General features: G+C 32.5%; 2 protein-coding genes across 3 annotated transcripts; one reads left to right on the forward strand and one right to left on the reverse strand.

The window, feature by feature from the left end:
- Nucleotides 1-7,038: 7,038 nt before the first annotated feature.
- On the forward strand, nt 7,039-8,989 carry LOC110632666 (thioredoxin H-type). The gene is made up of 3 exons (XM_021780980.2): nt 7,039-7,224; nt 8,281-8,403; nt 8,530-8,989. The coding sequence occupies exons 1-3, from the start codon at nt 7,138-7,140 to the stop codon at nt 8,671-8,673; spliced, it is 354 nt and encodes a 117-aa protein (XP_021636672.2). The 5' UTR covers nt 7,039-7,137; the 3' UTR covers nt 8,674-8,989.
- Nucleotides 8,990-9,285: 296 nt separating this feature from the next.
- Nucleotides 9,286-15,562, reverse strand: LOC110632654 (beta-galactosidase 5). Of its 2 annotated transcripts, XM_021780964.2 has the most exons (19): nt 15,191-15,562; nt 14,976-15,071; nt 14,753-14,865; nt 14,460-14,526; nt 14,235-14,327; nt 13,838-13,981; nt 13,661-13,749; nt 13,460-13,565; nt 13,282-13,369; nt 12,915-13,033; nt 12,633-12,797; nt 12,313-12,491; nt 11,435-11,544; nt 11,196-11,305; nt 10,916-11,026; nt 10,719-10,832; nt 10,427-10,629; nt 9,939-10,275; nt 9,286-9,795 (listed from the first exon to the last, which is right to left on the reverse strand). In XM_021780964.2, exons 1-19 carry the CDS (start codon nt 15,359-15,361, stop codon nt 9,649-9,651), a joined length of 2,562 nt encoding a protein of 853 aa, XP_021636656.2. In that variant the 5' UTR covers nt 15,362-15,562; the 3' UTR covers nt 9,286-9,648. The 2 variants fall into 2 exon arrangements, with proteins under 2 accessions (XP_021636656.2, XP_021636660.2); XM_021780968.2 differs by lacking the exon at nt 15,191-15,562 and having other exon boundaries at nt 14,460-14,647; nt 14,976-14,993.
- Between the last annotated feature and the right edge of the window lie 1,646 nt (nt 15,563-17,208).

Below are 17,208 nucleotides of genomic sequence, written 5' to 3' on the forward strand. Positions count from 1 at the left end.
CTGTTCACATTAGTTTATAATTGGAAAATCAATAATTGAAAGTCAGAGGAATTTTACTGTGCAAAATTTGAAAGTTTAGGGGGTTTTATGTTACATTTTAAAGTTGAAGGACTATAGTATTACAACCATATAAATTTAGGGACAGTTATTAAAATTTATCCATATAACGTTATATCATCATAAACATGGGGTGTGTAACACCCCTTACCCGTTTACAGTGTAGTCGAGCAAGATATGTCATACAGTGTACCGGAACACCATATTTTATTTCAATCATTTTTATTCTTCCTTAATTTATTTCTTCATGGATATGAAGTGCAATTTATGAAATTTAACTCATTTAATTCATTTATTGAAATTATAAATTCATTTAGGGTTCCCAAAATTTTATAGAAAATCCGGCAGAGTACCGGCTAAAAATAGAGAAAACAGTTTTTCAGAACCTGTGAAAAACACTTCTAATATGTTTTCAATCATTCCCAAACTCCATTTCATCACATCAATTTACAACAATTTCTTAACAATTCCTCCATTTGTCATTCATTCATTTCACATCATCATTAGGCTCAAATCATAAATAAATTCTCATATGTTATTTATAAACAAAAAGTTACAAATATTTACATTAATACAAAATTATATTACATAGGTTTCAAATATACATGATAAAATAAGAGTTTAATTATAAAACTTACAAAAATTACAAAATACAAAATGGGACCTAGTGTCCTACTAATGCACTGTAGTCTGTGAGGTGACACGGATACTATGCAGAACTATGAACAGCCTCACCCAATCTGTGGTCTACTGGGCCTTCTGTCTAAATCTTCAGTACCTATGCGTTGCAAAAGCGACACACTAAGCATAAAACTTAGTGGTGCCAATAATATAAGAAAATATAATATGCAAATAAAAATAATAATTTCCTAGTTATTATGTTCATAAAAAAAAGAATAATTACTAACTTATTATTTAGTCGAGGCTAACTGCATTTTATGATGTTAACTTCTTCATGTATTTTGCTAATTATTTTCTTGATGATTTTGAGCTTCTTTATTTTATTGTAATCATTCTTGATATTTAATTTCCGTATTTTCTTTAATAATCAGTTCAATTACAATTATATTTTTTCATGCTCAAGTAACCTGTACAAATTGACCGGACTGGATAAACGGATAAACTAGCACTGGGTACCAAGTACCTCGGGCCGTCACACCATCGGTCACAATGTGTCTCTCGGTGTGCAAACAGAATGGTTAATAAGCCATAAAAGTAATAAGGCATAAAGCCAAGTAAAACATCATAATCAGTATAGCCATAGGCTATCACATCACAGAATGGCAATGAAGCCATACATCATACGCAGTACTGCTATCAGAACCCTATTGGCATGCCAACCTATCCAAACCAATCATATTAGACCTACTAGGGCATATTACAAAGTCATTTCTTGAATATTTGTACTTTATGTGTAAGGTTACTATTCATTTCATTAGTCAACTAAAATGTTGACTTTTTCATAGATAATAGGTACATTGGTTCCAATATCATCAACATACCATATTTTGCATTCTAAAGTTGTTGGCATTGGTTGTCAATTCCATTTCAAAGCTTAGTGTTGGTTATTTACAATTTTTAGATTTCAAGAACTAAATTTACTGTTCCATTGGTCATTTGTACAGTAGGAATTTGGCAAAATTGTCTTCATGAAAGTTGTTCCTTATTGTGTCTAGTTACATTTCTTTTTTTGAATTACTCCATTTGGAGTTTTGTAGCTCAAGTTTTGGCCTAAACACCATAACTGGCCGGATTGCAAACTTCCAGAATTTTCTGGACAGAACTAAATCTACAGTGTTTTGTACACTGATTACAGGTCAATTTTTGAATATGTTATGATCAAAATTTGGGTTTGATTTCTTCATGAAAGTTGTAGGTCTATGTCTCAACTTTCTACTGGTAAAATTTTAGGTCAATTTGACCTTTCTACACTGAGTTATGACAAAATGAATAGACACTGTTTATTTGATCATTTTGCCCAGGCAGAATACAAGTCATCGGGATTAGAGAAATTTTTTTGTTAACTTGGTTTGGTTTTCTGGGCAGGGTTTCTTCACCAAAGTTGTGCCATTATGTGTCTAGTTTTATGTCTAATTGGCCTTGCACCAATTGAACCTCTACAACTCCATTTATAGCTACCCAAACCTGCTGGACTCACACCCAGTCCTGCAGGTCACCAAGGGCAGCACACCTCATTTCAACTCCAACACCCTTACTCACTTCAATTCCTTCTCACACATATTCAAATGGTCACTGATTGACCATTACAAGGTTAACATACCATTACATGAGCAAACCCTAATGTTATTTAAATGTCCAAGTTCTTAAGTTCATTCATGCACTATACTTGTATTTCACTTATATAATCATGTTCAAGTACTCATCTCATGCTATGAGTAGCTCATAAACACTTTACTTCAAGTAAATTCATCAAACCCTAACCACCCCGAGGCTACTGAAATTTTTAGAGTGCACACACACACATTTTTATCTTGTTTTCTTACATTTCTTACTTACTTCATGCCATTAAACATGAATTTAATAAAAAATAACAAAAGTTTGGACACTAACCTTGTTGGAGCTGAATTTCAAGCTAACCAAACTTGCTTTTTCCTTCCTCTTTTGGCTGCCTAGAGGATGTTCAAGTTGCAAGATAAATTTTTTGTGAAGCTATGTAGTGGTTTTAAGGTGAGGTTGGGAGCTTTGGTGAGCTTTCATGGTGGAATGGGTATGGAGGAGAGGGAAACGTCTGGTTTGGGGTGAGGAAGAGTAGATTTTGTTTTGTGAATTTTTAACTCATTTTCCCTCTTTTTAATTGGTTTTTAATAGCTTGTTCAAATATGATTGGTGGGAGCACTTTTAATGACCTCATGTGATGTCATAATTAACATTTTTCTCATTTTCTTTTCTTTTCTTTTCTACTCATTTTCCATTTAATTTTCAGAAATATTTATTCACATTTTATGTCATAATAATTATTTACTTAACTGGACAAGTTAGTAAAAAATCACTTCTGAAGGCGAAATGACCAAAATGCCCTCCGTTTGGCTTATTTAGCCAAAATCGTCTGTACTAATTGAAAAATTTTTCTAAGCGTTTTCTTAGCATTCTAATGTCATAGAAACCTCAATGACTCTTCTCTGGAGTCCCAAAAATTATTTTATGAATTTTGTCCCGGGTCTAGGACTTCTAGTTACGAAGACTGCAACTTCTCACTGGGTTATCCATTGCTAGGGCACCGGCTCATTCAACTTGGTTGTATTTTATTTCTAAATTTTTTTAAAAATTTTCTTTTTAATATTTGAGTTAATTATGGTTCCTCACTTTAGTTTAAATATTTTTCCAGATGTTCTAGCTGTCCAATCCGACACTGGTCACCGGAACAGTAGAATGTACGGAATGGATACAGTGAGGGTGTTACAGCGTGAGTTAGTAGGTCACTCAACATCCATCAATGTATCAATAACAAATTATGTAATTATACAATATCTTTGTGTTCTAAATGCATACATCCTAAATAAATATGACATGATGCATGAGGATGCTCATTAATTATCTGTAAATAATTTTTATTTTATTAAGGTTAGAGTTACTCATCTCTTATAACCTATCAACCACCTTACTCAAAAAGGGGCTATCCTCGAATTCTTACCCTTTCGAGTCTCTCAAATCTGATCCTATAAAATTAAACCCTAGAGCATTATACAATATTTTAAAAATCTATATATATCAAATATCCTATTCTAGACCCTTTGAAATCATGAAACTATGTTTTGGAACCTTAGAAAATAAGAGAGAAAAAGTCAGACGGAACCGACTTTGGCTGCCAAACTCTGTTAATTTTTTCGTAGTCAATATTGGTCAACTTACTATTTAGTCCATGTATTTAAGTGAAACTAATTAGTTAGTCTCTACATTTTAGAAAAAAATATATTAGTTAGTTCATGTTATTTGACTCAGTTAAATATTGAGTTTCATAATTATTTTTTATTCCTAAACTACTATAATTCTCTCCCCTTATTTCTTGATTATCATCTTTTATTTCTCTCTTAATGTTTTTTTTTCTCTACACCCATGCCCTTCCCTTTCTTTCATCTCTCTTTATTTTCATCTCTCGATAAAAATTGTATAAGCTATGTATACAAAAAAAAAAATTAATCAATTTTCTTAAATTTTTAAATAATCAAAGAAAATATTTTTAAATAGAGAAAATATAAAAATCATGTCCAAAAAATTGAAATTAAAAAAAAAGTAAATTTAGATTTAGTTTCTATATAGCAAAATTTACATTTTAATTCAAGAATATATTTTTCAAAATATATGAATCAACTAATTAATTTTACTAAAATACAAAAAATTAAATAGTAATATTTTCAAAATATAAGATCAACTAATTAGTTTCCTTAAAATATTTAGCTAAATAGTAATTAAAATAATATAAATAATAAAAAATTTAATAGAGACACTAAATAATTTAATAAAAATAAAGAATAAATACTAACTAATATATTTTAAAATATAAAATTAAATAATTAATTTTATTAAAATATAAAAATTAAATAATAATTTCCCTTTATTTAATAAGAATCACAAAGATTTGAATGAATGAGAGGACTAGGGATGAGCATTATTCTGTTCAAATCAAATAAACTGAATCGAATCGCCTTAATTTTATAATTGGGTTCAGTTTTTAAAATAATTTAGTTTGATTCATTTCGATTTTATATTATAAAAATTTCTATTATTTTAGTTCGGTTCGATTTTAAAGAGAAAAAATTGATTAAACCAAATCGAACCAAATAATAATTTTATATATTCAAATTGAATCAAATCGAACCGAATTAATTTTTAAACTTATTTATTTTTATGAGAAATTTATAAATTATATGTAATTTTTTTATATAAAAATTATTTAATTTCATTGATTAATAGCTATTAGATTCAAACCAAAGTTAAAATTAAATCAAATCACTTAAAAATTAAATCTAAATTAAAAAATTAATAAAAATAAAATCAATCGATTTAAATCGAACTAATTAGAATAGAACAATTTAATTTGATTTGATTTTTTATTTAATTTAATTTTTAAATATATAATTTAATTTTTATAATTTAATTTAATTTAATTTAATTCAATTTAATTTAAACTAAAAAAAAAAAAAAAAAGGCAAATGCCTGAGACCTAATCCATCTTCCAGAGAGATCCAAATGTCAGAAGAGGAATTCCATGGGCAAAATCAGGCACGTGGCGTCGGCAATACCTTTCTGGGCAATAATCCTTCATTGCTTCCGCCGCGTATGCACTCACGTCAACTAGAAGGAGTTGTGTCGCATTTTCTATTCCCGACTAGGAGGCTGTTCAGCGTTCGCACCGTTATTTTAGAAAACGTTTTTCTCAATTTAAAAGCCGACAAAATTAATTTATTAATTTTAAAAATAAATTAACTTATTTATTTATTATAATTTTTAATTTATAATTTATAAAATAATAATTTTTTAAAAAATAAATAAAGTAATTTATTTTAATAATTGTTATTTTAAAATTTTAATAGTTCTTGATAATTTATCATCATAATTTCTCTAATGCTAGGTTAGTTTACACTTTAATTTATATATATATAATTTATTTAAAATTATAATTTTTTTTAATTAATTGCACACTCGAATGTGTGTACAAGTTTTTTTTTTAAATAATGTGTATAAGGATTTTCTTTAAGTTGAATTATAATTTATTTTTTAAGCTATATTTGATATGACATAATTAAACTTGTAATATAATCGTGATTACATTATATATTTGATTATGTTGTTTGATAATATTAAAAAATTTAACTTAATGAAATTATAATTACATAACTTAATTAATTATATTTAAGGTAAGGTAATAATTATTATATATAAAAATAAATATAATTATAATTTCTTTTTTTTTAATTATCAATACTACTATCACCATTAGGTCACCACTATTATTATCATAACTACTTTTATTCTGTAACCGCCACTATCATCACCACCATTATCACTATTATAATTACTACCGCCACTACCACAGCTATCCTGTTACCATCATTACTATCATTATCACTTATCACTATTACCACCATTTAGTTATTATCACATCTATCACTACCACTACCTTATCTTGTCACCACGACCAATGCCACTTCACTACCACTACCATTCGATTATCAATTATAGTAACTATTACCACTTATTATTAACATTATAAATAAATTAAATATTAAAATAAAAATTATTATTACATTACACCACTTAAATTTTTATTTTGTAACCAAACAGAATAATATTATTAAATTATACTATAATTTTAATTACATTACATTACACTTTATCAAACATAATTTTAATTTTTGATAGAATTTAAAATTTAATTTTTATATTTTCAAAATCAAAATCTATAATTAGTTCTTCCATCAAAATTTTTGTCTAATTAATTATTAATTATAGTAAAAAATATTAAAATACCATTAATTTTTTATACATATTCTTATTAAATGATTTAATTTCTAAAATTTTATATTATAAATAAAATAATCAAATGATTTAATTTTATAAACAAAATATTATAGTGATTTAAATTATTTTATTTATAATACAATATTTTAAAGACTAAATTATTTAAATTAAAAAATACAAACACTTAAAGATATTTTAATTATTTTTACTTTAATTAATAATAAATTAAATTAAAAAATTTAAATTACAAATTTTATTAAATTTTGAAATAAACTATTTAATTACTAAAATATAAAAATTAAATTATAAGTTTGTGAAACCTAATTTTTATTTTGACCCATGACGTGTAAGCGCCACACGAATTCCTCTAAAGCACCCAATCGCGTCCACAACACGCAACGTGGCACATTCGTAATAATGTGGAATGTATTAGGGTACTTTTGGTAAGTAAAACATGCCGAAAGCGGCTGTAAATATTGGCCAGAGATATATGCTTGCCATCGAAGGAAAGTATCAATGTTATGAGGATCGTTAAATACGAGACAGATAGATACCTCGCTTCGTTTGAGATTCTCAATTAAGGAAGCTAAAACAGAGAAAATGGCTGAAGAGGGACAGGTGATTTCCTGCCACACCGTTGAGGCTTGGACCGATCAGCTCGATAAGGGACAGGAGAGCAAGAAACTGGTATTTAATCTCAATCATTGATCTATTTTCCTATATGTATTTGTGTGGGTATTTCTTAAATTCTGGGATATTGGTTGTGTGGTTATTGAACTTTTTAATCCTTGGTTTTGGTAAGCTTTTGTTATTGGGCTAAGCTTAGTTTTTTGGGAAATATTTGAAGCTCATTTTGGGTTATATATGTGAAATGCTTTCTGATGATACTGTTCCGGAGGGGATTCTGCTAGGTTTATAAGTTATCTATATGACTTCCATCATTTTTCAAGATGGGTTTTTTTTATTTTCTCAATTAAGACCCTGGGGCTGGCTCTTTTCTTTTTCCCTCTGAGGTTCCTGCTGTCCTGCTACGTATTGCCCTTTGGGTTGCATTGAATTGTGTATAGTCTTATTGGATTTCATATTTCTATTCTAATTATGGGTACGCTAATTCTTTATTTGGGGGTCTAATGGCAGAAATTTCTTGTTATTATTATTGTCATTATTTGGCTCTTGCACTTTCTTGTTTGTTGTGGCCTTTATACACAGTATTTAATATACAAGTGTCGTGTATGATGTCTGACGTGGGCTTTCAAAATACCAAGACACGACCCTTAGTGACTGGAATTGAATGTTCTAGTTTGCACTTTGTAGTTTCATTTGGTTCTCCAAAGTTGTAATTGGGCCAGAATGGGCTCCTGAGATCTTGATGTAGGGCTTGGAAACTTGCGCTAAAATTCTGCAGAGCCAAGGGTGGAAAAAATTTTAACTTTGATGGGGATCGATGGAGTAATGTCTCTAGCCTGTTAGAAGTCAAGGTTATTGTGGTCAAACATGGCCATAAGTCTCAAAGTCCTCGTTGTTCTTAGTTTTTATAATTTGTTCTGTACTGCTTTAGGCATTTTGTATTTTTCAGATAGTATTTCTATTCCATCTGTCGGTGAGGAGGAAATCTCTTCCTTTTCTTCTCCCCACGTATAAGACCGCGCTGCTGTATAAATTCTTCACCTGATAATATGACGGGTCTGGTTTATTGTTGTTAGTGGATTTTAGTACTTTTACTGAGAAGCCTTCTGTAAACAGATTGTGGTGGATTTTACTGCTTCCTGGTGTGGGCCATGTCGTCTCATCAATCCAATTCTGGCAGAGTTGGCCAAGAAGATGCCCAATGTTATATTCTTGAAGGTGGATGTGGATGAATTGAAGGTAATAAATCTGCCATTACCTACTTTTCAATCGTTAATAAGTAGGATTCTGCTTAAATAATTCTCCCTCTTACTAAGTAACCTGCAAATACATTTACTAATAGGTATATTACTTTGTTTGCTGCAGTCTGTCGCTGAGGATTGGGCTGTTGAGGCAATGCCAACTTTTATGTTCTTGAAAGAAGGAAAAATAGTTGACAAGGTTGTGGGTGCCAAGAAAGAGGAACTGGAGTTGACCATTGCAAAGCATGCTCAGATGGCAGCAGCATAATGGATTAAGTATACTGGGTCTTCAGTGGTATTCAAGGAATGCATGCTTATGGCAGTGTAATTGTGTTTTTATAGATATCTATGAATTTAGTATGTTTATGTAAGTGATGAACTTGTTCTTCATATTGCTACTTGTTATGTGGTCGTATGAGGATTTTTAATATTCTCTTTTGCATTGGCATGCTCAATTACAGAAGCAAGCTTTCTATGTAGTAGATTTGTGTTGCTTGTATAGTTGTGGCTGCCAAGGGTATGTGAAAGTGCCTCATGGCGGTCTTCTGTTACCGTTATCTTCGGAGAAACATTTGTTCTTTTCAGTGCTTAGCCAACCCTGATTGATTATCCAAACTCCAGTATGCGTTGCCGCTCAGGGATGCAATAGCAAAGTACCTTCAACAGCTGAAAAAGATGTCATCGTCAATAGTGTCTTAAATTAGTCTCCATAAAAAATTGTCCAGAAGTTAAACATGTCTAAAATGAGAATTTTTAAAATAATGCTTATAGATAGGCTACCACTTAAGCAATTCCATGGGTGATAGAAAGTGGTCCTGCAGCATCAGATTTTCCATGGAAATGTAGTGAATAAAACAATGCGGGATATCATAAACCACAATTTAGCATCAATTCTTGGTGTTTCTTTTGCACTTGAATAACTCTGATTCCATCGAATAATGAATTTTGTTTTCTCACAAGAATTCTTCACCCTTATCTCTGGATAAAAGGCCAGAGAATAGGACTTCAACTATTGCCTACCCAGCACTCAGTACCAATTACCATGCAAAAGCACATCCAACCAAACGTTTTCTAAAATACATAAATGCCGAAGACTATACATTGTGAATCTAATTATGTAATACACGTAGCTATACATTGTACACAAGAAGACAACATTTGAGGATCTGCGCTTGCTTTGCCTCTTGCATCTTATTTTTCTTCAATTTTAGCTGCCTGCAGGATAAATAATGATAATTTCCTTCTATTCCTTTGAATTGGGTTGAATGACGGTACTTATTGCAGAACAAACAGCATCAACTGCTAGCTTCTTCAACATATTTGGACATGGGTCAGGACCAAAGTTGCTGCTCGATATGGTAATCATGCAGCTCTCATGTCCAATGCATTTCTGTGGATCACAATAGTTTGAGTCGAAATATCAGTAAAATTTAATGATACGTGGTATAGCAATTTGTAAAGGATGCAATCAGAAGCACACGTGTGAAAAAGACTCGCACATCTCACCTAAAAATGTTCTAGTCAGGAAATTACCTTTTCTATACTGGAATGAGTGTTTGGTGCATGGCAAGTTCCTTTCTGAAAACTTCCACAAGTTCCCGAAGGAGTACCAAAACTTGCAAATTTTATAGCTGATATCGAATGCCCAGGTGCACACCGCAGGTGAACATTGGCTTGGTGAAGCATGGCTGATTCACCATGGTTCTCTGTATGATAATCCTCAATGGCTGGGTGGTGCTCATAGGCATCAGCGCAAACTCTTGTGATTGATCTCTTAACAAGAGATATCTTTGATAAATCTCCACCTAGCTCTTCAAAAACTACCAACATATTTTTCATTGGCTTCAACCAGGACCTTGGAATATTATACCTGAAAAATTCACATGTCAATGTAACTAGTTGAAAGATATATCAAGTGCTCCAGCACCCACAGCTCAGTGTTAGAACTCCAACTACAATGTTAAAAAGAAAAAAAAAAAAAAACACACACACACAGACACACACACTTTTACTCAATATACCATCGCTGTGTTGGTTGGCCACAACCAAGTTGGCATTTTGTAGGCCGGAATGTCCCAGCGTAACTGCAACGACTGCAGTCACCCTTTGCATAAGCCATCCAGTATCTTCCAATGCTCTGCCCATTGATCCAAACTTGACCCTTTCCCATGCTGTTCATGTCTAAAGCCAACGGCTCATTTCCTCTAGGTGCATCAAAATAAGCCTGACGATTCCCACACGACAAGGCAGCCTTATAAGTCTTAACTAAGCTTTGTAAATATAACTTCTACTGTTTTTTTACTTCCTTCTTACCTTATGCCACTTCAAGGGTTGCCCTTGATTAGAAGCCAGGGACTCTTGTATCCAATCAACAGATGAAGCTCCATGTGGAGAGACTAGATTCATTGCCTCTCCTTTTAGACCAACCTGTTTATATATGATACTTTGTGAATTAATTACGCTATCCTAAAAGGCACAAGTACAGGAACATAAGTAGAACAGTGCCATACCTGGTAGGACCATTTCTGCCATGTTAAGTCCTTATTTCCCTGGTTAAGGCCGTTCAATATAACTGGACCTAGTATGCCTGTTTTCCATGTCTCATAATGCAACCCAATATTCTTGAACAACAAAGAAATTAGTCAGTACTTGAAATACTTTTGAAGGACTATTATCCTACTAGATCTTTTTATAATTCAGATCAAAGCTAGGCCAAGTCAAGTTGAATTTCTCATATGAATTATAGATGCTATAATTGCATTAAGATAGAGGCATAAGAAGGGAACCAACCGGCAATCCAACAGCTATGCTGAGTAAAGAAATTCTATTTGTTCCAGCACGCAGGTTGACTGGTCCTATAAAGGTGATTTGCCTGTTATCCCTGGTCCCAAAAGCTGATCCTGTAGTTATGAGCACCATTGTTGGACTTTATTTATTTTTCAATACAATAGAAATGCTGAATCTATAATACTTATCAACTAAAAAACCCAGTTTAGTTACTATAAAGATATACAGATTTGAAAGAATACCAGAAAACTGCCCATTGATGAAGACATGAAGACCATGGCCTGCTGACTGCACAGTGAGACTAGGCTTTTGCCCGTTTTGAAGAAATACCTCTGATGGGCTAATGTCAACACTGGGGAAGAAATTGAAACTGAACAAGTTAATTTCTTCATGCCATACATAAGAAATATTGCGAAGTGATCAATCATATTGAGGCAAAAATGTGCGCTATAGATTGACTCAGTAGGCATAAAGACTACAGAAGCACTGTCATCCAGGCTTTTACTATCCCCTACTTTCCTTCTTCTCCTCCCACCCCACTTCTCAAACATTATTAACTCAATGCAATTCCTTTGCAATCCAAATCCATAGCAGCAGAGAGTAGAAACGGATGCATGCTAGACATTACTCCACTAGGATGAGGGAAGGATGTCATCTCTAAAATTTTTTAATAAATTATACAAAGTGGAATATCATGCCATATGCCAAAAAGCCAACATGAAGCACCATAGACGACATTGTCAAGAAAAGTAGATTTATATTTATTTGAATTCATGATGTTCTTTTATGGTGTCCCAAGATTTTTTATTTTTTGCAATTAACTTTGCAAACAGGTGGATAAAATGAAGTGCATACTTTCTATGAAGCTTTAATGAAGATACAAAGGAGTCAATACCTATGCATATTGTATTGCACTATGCTCACCTGGTCAAGTACCACAGAAAAGTAAATTTATATTTATTTGAATTCATGATGTTCTTTTTTGGTGTCCCCAGATTTTTTATTTTTTGCAATTAACTTTGCAAACAGGTGGATAAAATGAAGTGCGTACTTTCTATGAAGCTTTAATGAAGATACCAAGGAGTCAGTACCTATGCATATTGTATTGCACTATGCTCACCTGGTCAAGTACCACAGATAGTCGCTGGAATCTCTAGTGACATTTATCTGCTCCAAAAGTCCTCGAGATGTGATCCTCGAACTATCCTCTAGAGAAGAGATATCTTCAACATAAGTCTCCCAAGAGAACAACTCAGAACCAGTTGGCAACATTTGCATATGTGAAGTTTGAACTCCAACCTAGACAATTAAAGCCAATCAATAACTTGACACAAAATTAACTAATTGAGCAATCAACTTAAGGGAATATTCTTCTCTTCAATAAGTGAGTAAAATTCCATACTTGAAATAGATTGCAGAGAGCATCTAAATCTTTCTTACCCTTGCAGTATTAAATACTACATTCCTGCAATCAGGAAGAATACTGATGGACCATGGAGGCAAATTATAGTGCATGTTATTGAACATCACCCTAGCAGCAGATGTTGTGTGGTAATTGGAAAGAAAAGCTGCACAGCTTCTCTTCCCTGAAGAAAATACATGAGCCTGCAAGATGACCATTCTTAAGAATCTGTATAGGTAAGTTTAACATAAAAATAAATGACATCAGTATTACAGTATTACTTCAGAAGTGAAACGGAATTCAAATAGGAGAAGGCAGACCTGTTGGTAGGTTCCTAGTGAAGTTACTCTGGGATCTGAAGAAACTAAAGCACGTTCACATAACTTGATAGCTCTGTGAAGCTCTTTCAGATGGCCATATTTAGGTTCCCTGATCAAACCTAGACCAGTGAAATGGCCGTTGCAATTAAATTTCAAATCTATACTCACACAAGATATCACATCTTTCATAATGCGTTTGGATTTGGAAAGTAATATTCATGTTGGCACAAATCTTTTATTAAAAAGAACATTTTGTGCAATTCTGGAACTTGACCAAACATTATAAAAATATGAATAAATTCTTGATGAGTTAATTCTTGAACATTTAACATTTTCACCACAGTGGAAATGAGCCAAGTGTTCTTACCATATTCATCTATTGGGGCATCATAGTCATAGCTGGTGGTAATGAATGGGCCTCCAGCAGAGCGTCCAAAATTGGTTCCTCCGTGGTACTGTCAAAATACATACAAGAATTATGCCAGGCCTGGGAGCAATAACGTTTTTACTAATACCAAGAATTTTTTTCATGCAAACAAACCAACCATATAGTAGTTAACATATGAGCCACCCTTCTGTATGAAACGGGCAACAGCAAATGCCAAATCTTGAACTGGTCGCTGATGAATGGCGCCACCAAATTCTGTGAACCTTTATCAAAGCAAGAAAAAAAAAAATCCTAGGGGAATCAGAAGATAAATGCATTCAGATGATCAAGTTCAATCATATCAGTCAGTACTATTTACCAGCCACTCCAAGCCTCAGTCCACAATGTAGGTTTGTAAGGTTTGTTGGGAGAGAAAGCATCACAGTAAAAGCCATTACATGCATTAATCTGTGCCAACATTGACAGACAACAATCAGATCTATCATTTGAAAATAGACAAATTAGTTAGACTCGGTAAGTGGAAATGTTGTCTGACCACAGGGTCTGGGGCATCATCTTCCTTGCACATAACCCATGGAACTCCGGTATTCAATCCAACAGCCATTTTTGCAGCCCAATTTATATATGCATGACCAGCAGCCCCCAGAGCCTTGCTCTCTGAACCATATTCATTTTCAATCTACACAAATTAACATTAGAAAAAATGAAAAACAGAACAACAATGCCATGTAAATGGCTTCACAATAGAAGCATCACTTTTATAGGTGTTCTCTTTTGGATTGAAAAGGAGCCAAGCAATCCTTTTCTGGATGCATGCAAGTTCACGTATCACAACAAAAACATTAAGAACATTTTAAGTAAAAGTTGCTAAGAACACAGCACTACGTCCAGCACAGGAAAATTACGCTAGCTAAAATATCAAGATCACATGCCTGAGAAAGGATGATAGGGCCACCTTGTGATGCAAATAGCCTTTCACTTTTCATCATCTGCACAATTTTTTGGGTGAACCCTTGCATTGCCGCCTTTAAAACCAAAAAGAAGATTACAAAAATTATATTTTGCCTCATATAACTGTCCAATTATTTTCTAATAAGTTCTGCATGTTCTTTTTTCGACAAAGAGAAATTTAAAAGCATAAATAGAACAATTTGAACCTTGAAAGGCTCATTATCTGTTCTGAAGCTGATACCAGGAACATACTTCAACCAAACAGGAAACCCCCTACACAATTTAACAGAGACAAGATCAATCAAAGCATTTCATTTTAAGCAAGTAAAAAACAAGTGTTAACACCAGGCCCGCCGAAAAAAGAACAGATTCCACCACTTCTAAAGCATTTATCCTGCAATCAGAATAGAAAATATGTATGGATATCGCAAACAATTGGGGTGGTGTGGGGGAGGGGAGGAGGGTTGGGAGGGGGGAGGAGAAGGAAAAATGAAGGTACCCAAAATTCCATTCTGCGCAAACGTAAGGTCCAATGCGGAGATGAGCGTATAGCCCCACTTTCTGGATTGTCTTAATAAACCGTACCAGGTCGTATCTTCCCTCAAAATTATACTACAAAAAACCAAAAAATAAGCTCAGAGAATATAGATTATACAAATTTCAAGTGCCAAAAACAAGTAGCAAAATAGAAGTAATGCTTGAGTGGAGATCCGAGACGGTACATTTCCAGGAGAAGGCTCATGAACATCCCAGAAAACGTAAGTGTCAATAACGTCCAACCCTCCATCTTTTGCCTTCTGTATAAGATCTTCCCACATCTACAACCAAGTAACCCATTTCAACAGAACAATCAAAATGTCACCAAGAATACTATCTAGCAGGGTTTTAAAAGTGGAACGCATGGTAAAAAAAAATGGGAAAAAAAAAAGGAAAATACTTCAGGGGTGCTTCTGGGATAGTGAATGGAGCCAGAGATAAGGATCCTCCTTTGACCATTGATGACAATGGACTTCTTATCGTAGGTGACACTGCACCGGATCATCTCAAAACCCATAAACAAGGCCATCAAGACAATGGTTAAAAGCTTGGAAACTGAGTTAGTTCCCATCTCTCTCTCTCTGCAACTGGGCGGAGAAAATTTTGAAAAGAAGCGAAATGTGTAGAGAATCACTGATACTGGGATACAGAAAAGGAAGTTAGTGAGCTTCTTTGTAGTTTGATCTACTACTCTGCTATGCTGTCCACCACTGAGCTTGAACTATACTAGCCAGTAACCACCACCAAACAAACACCAGCTCGCTGGCCTTTTGCAATGATTAAGGGAAATTTTACAATTTGGCATCTGATTTTATTTTATATTATATTTTAATTTTTAAATTTTAAAAAATTAATTATTTAATATTTAAATTTTATATTATATTATAATTTAGCCATTAAATTTTAAAAAATAAATTATATGGTCAATGATTAAAATTATTATAAATATTAAAATTACATTATTATGGTTAAATTATTTTATATTTAAAATTAAAAAAATAAATAATTTATTTTGTTGAATTTAAAGATTAAAGTATAAAATTTAAAAATTAAATAATTAATTTTTTAAATTTTAAAAATTGCATATGATTTTGATAGATTTGGAGAAGGTTTATGATAGTGTTCCAAGAAATATCTTATGGAGAGTGTTAGAACAAAAGAGTGTATCTATTAGGTACATACAAGTGTTGAAAGATATGTATGAAGGAGCAATTAGATTTTTCTATCTCAGTTAAATTATACCAAGGTTCAGCTGTAAGCCCTTACCTTTTTACATTAATTTTAGAAGAATTGACGAAACATATACAAGAGAGTATCCCTTGGTACATGATATTTGAGAATGATATAGTTCTGATAGATGAGACGCAAGAAAGAGTCAATAGAAAGTTAGAGCTTTGAAGAACTACTCTAGAGTCAAAGGGCTTTAAGTTAAGTAGAACAAAAACAAAATATATGCATTGCAAGTTTAGTAAAGGCCGAACTGGTGATAGGGAAGGAGTTAGTTTAGATGGAGTAGTACTGTCCCAAAGTAATCATCTTAAATATCTTGGCTCAGTCCTTCAAGTAGATCGGGGATGTGAGGAGGATGTTAGTCATAGGATTAAAGCCGGACGGTTGAAGTGGAGATGTGCCACGGAAATTTTATGTAATCGCAAGATTCCCAATAAGTTGAAAGGAAAATTTTACCGTACAGCCATACGACCGATAATGTTATAAGGTAGTGAGTGTTGGGCACTGAAGGATTCGTATGTGTCTAAGATATGAGTTGCGGAGATGAAAATGTTAAGGTGGATGAGTGGCCATACTAGACTAGATAAAGTCCATAATGAGAGTATTAAAGAAAAGGCAAGAGTGGTGCCAATTGAGGGTAAGTTAAGAGAAGGGAGATTGAGGTGGTTTGGTCATATGAAGCGTAGACATACGGAGGCTTTAGTTAGACAAGTAGAGCACATTAGGTTAGAGGATAGAAAGAAAAGAAGGGGTAACCTAAACTGACTTGGAGAAGAGTAGTATAACATGACCTAAAAGCATTACACATTTCTGAGGATTTAACCCAAAATCATTTAGAGTGGAGAAAGAGAATCGATATAGCCAACCCCAAATTTTTTGGATAAAGGTTTAGTTGAGTTAAGTTGAGTTTAAAGTATAATATAGAGTAGAATTTAAAAATCAAATTGTAAATTTAACAAATGATGAATGATTATTTTTTTATTATAAAAAAATAACAAGTCGGTTTATTTTTCAAATAAAATATGCAATTTTCGTTAATAATCATATATATATAAGAAAGGATTTGAATTAAAATTTGTATAATTTTTTACTTAATTTTTACTTTTGTCAAAATAAATTCTTTTTTTTTAATTTGACTTTTTTATTTTTTTAAATTAAAATTTTATAATAATTCAATTTAATTAATAT

This window comes from Hevea brasiliensis, chromosome 2, assembly GCF_030052815.1.
Source record: "Hevea brasiliensis isolate MT/VB/25A 57/8 chromosome 2, ASM3005281v1, whole genome shotgun sequence".
In the NCBI taxonomy this organism is placed as follows: Eukaryota; Viridiplantae; Streptophyta; class Magnoliopsida; order Malpighiales; family Euphorbiaceae; genus Hevea; species Hevea brasiliensis.

Excerpts from the sequence above, each read along its gene's own strand:
- LOC110632666 (XM_021780980.2), top strand. The coding sequence starts at position 7,138 with ATGGCTGAAGAGGGACAGGTGATTTCCTGCCACACCGTTGAGGCTTGG. Across the intron at positions 7,225-8,280 it reads GACAGGAGAGCAAGAAACTG|ATTGTGGTGGATTTTACTGC; the intron begins GTATTTAATCTC and ends TTCTGTAAACAG. Across the intron at positions 8,404-8,529 it reads TGGATGTGGATGAATTGAAG|TCTGTCGCTGAGGATTGGGC; the intron begins GTAATAAATCTG and ends TGTTTGCTGCAG.
- LOC110632654 (XM_021780964.2), bottom strand. The coding sequence starts at position 15,361 with ATGGGAACTAACTCAGTTTCCAAGCTTTTAACCATTGTCTTGATGGCC. Across the intron at positions 15,072-15,190 it reads ATCCCAGAAGCACCCCTGAA|ATGTGGGAAGATCTTATACA; the intron begins GTATTTTCCTTT and ends ACTTGGTTGTAG. Across the intron at positions 9,796-9,938 it reads CTCATTCCAGTATAGAAAAG|AAATGCATTGGACATGAGAG; the intron begins GTAATTTCCTGA and ends TGTGATCCACAG.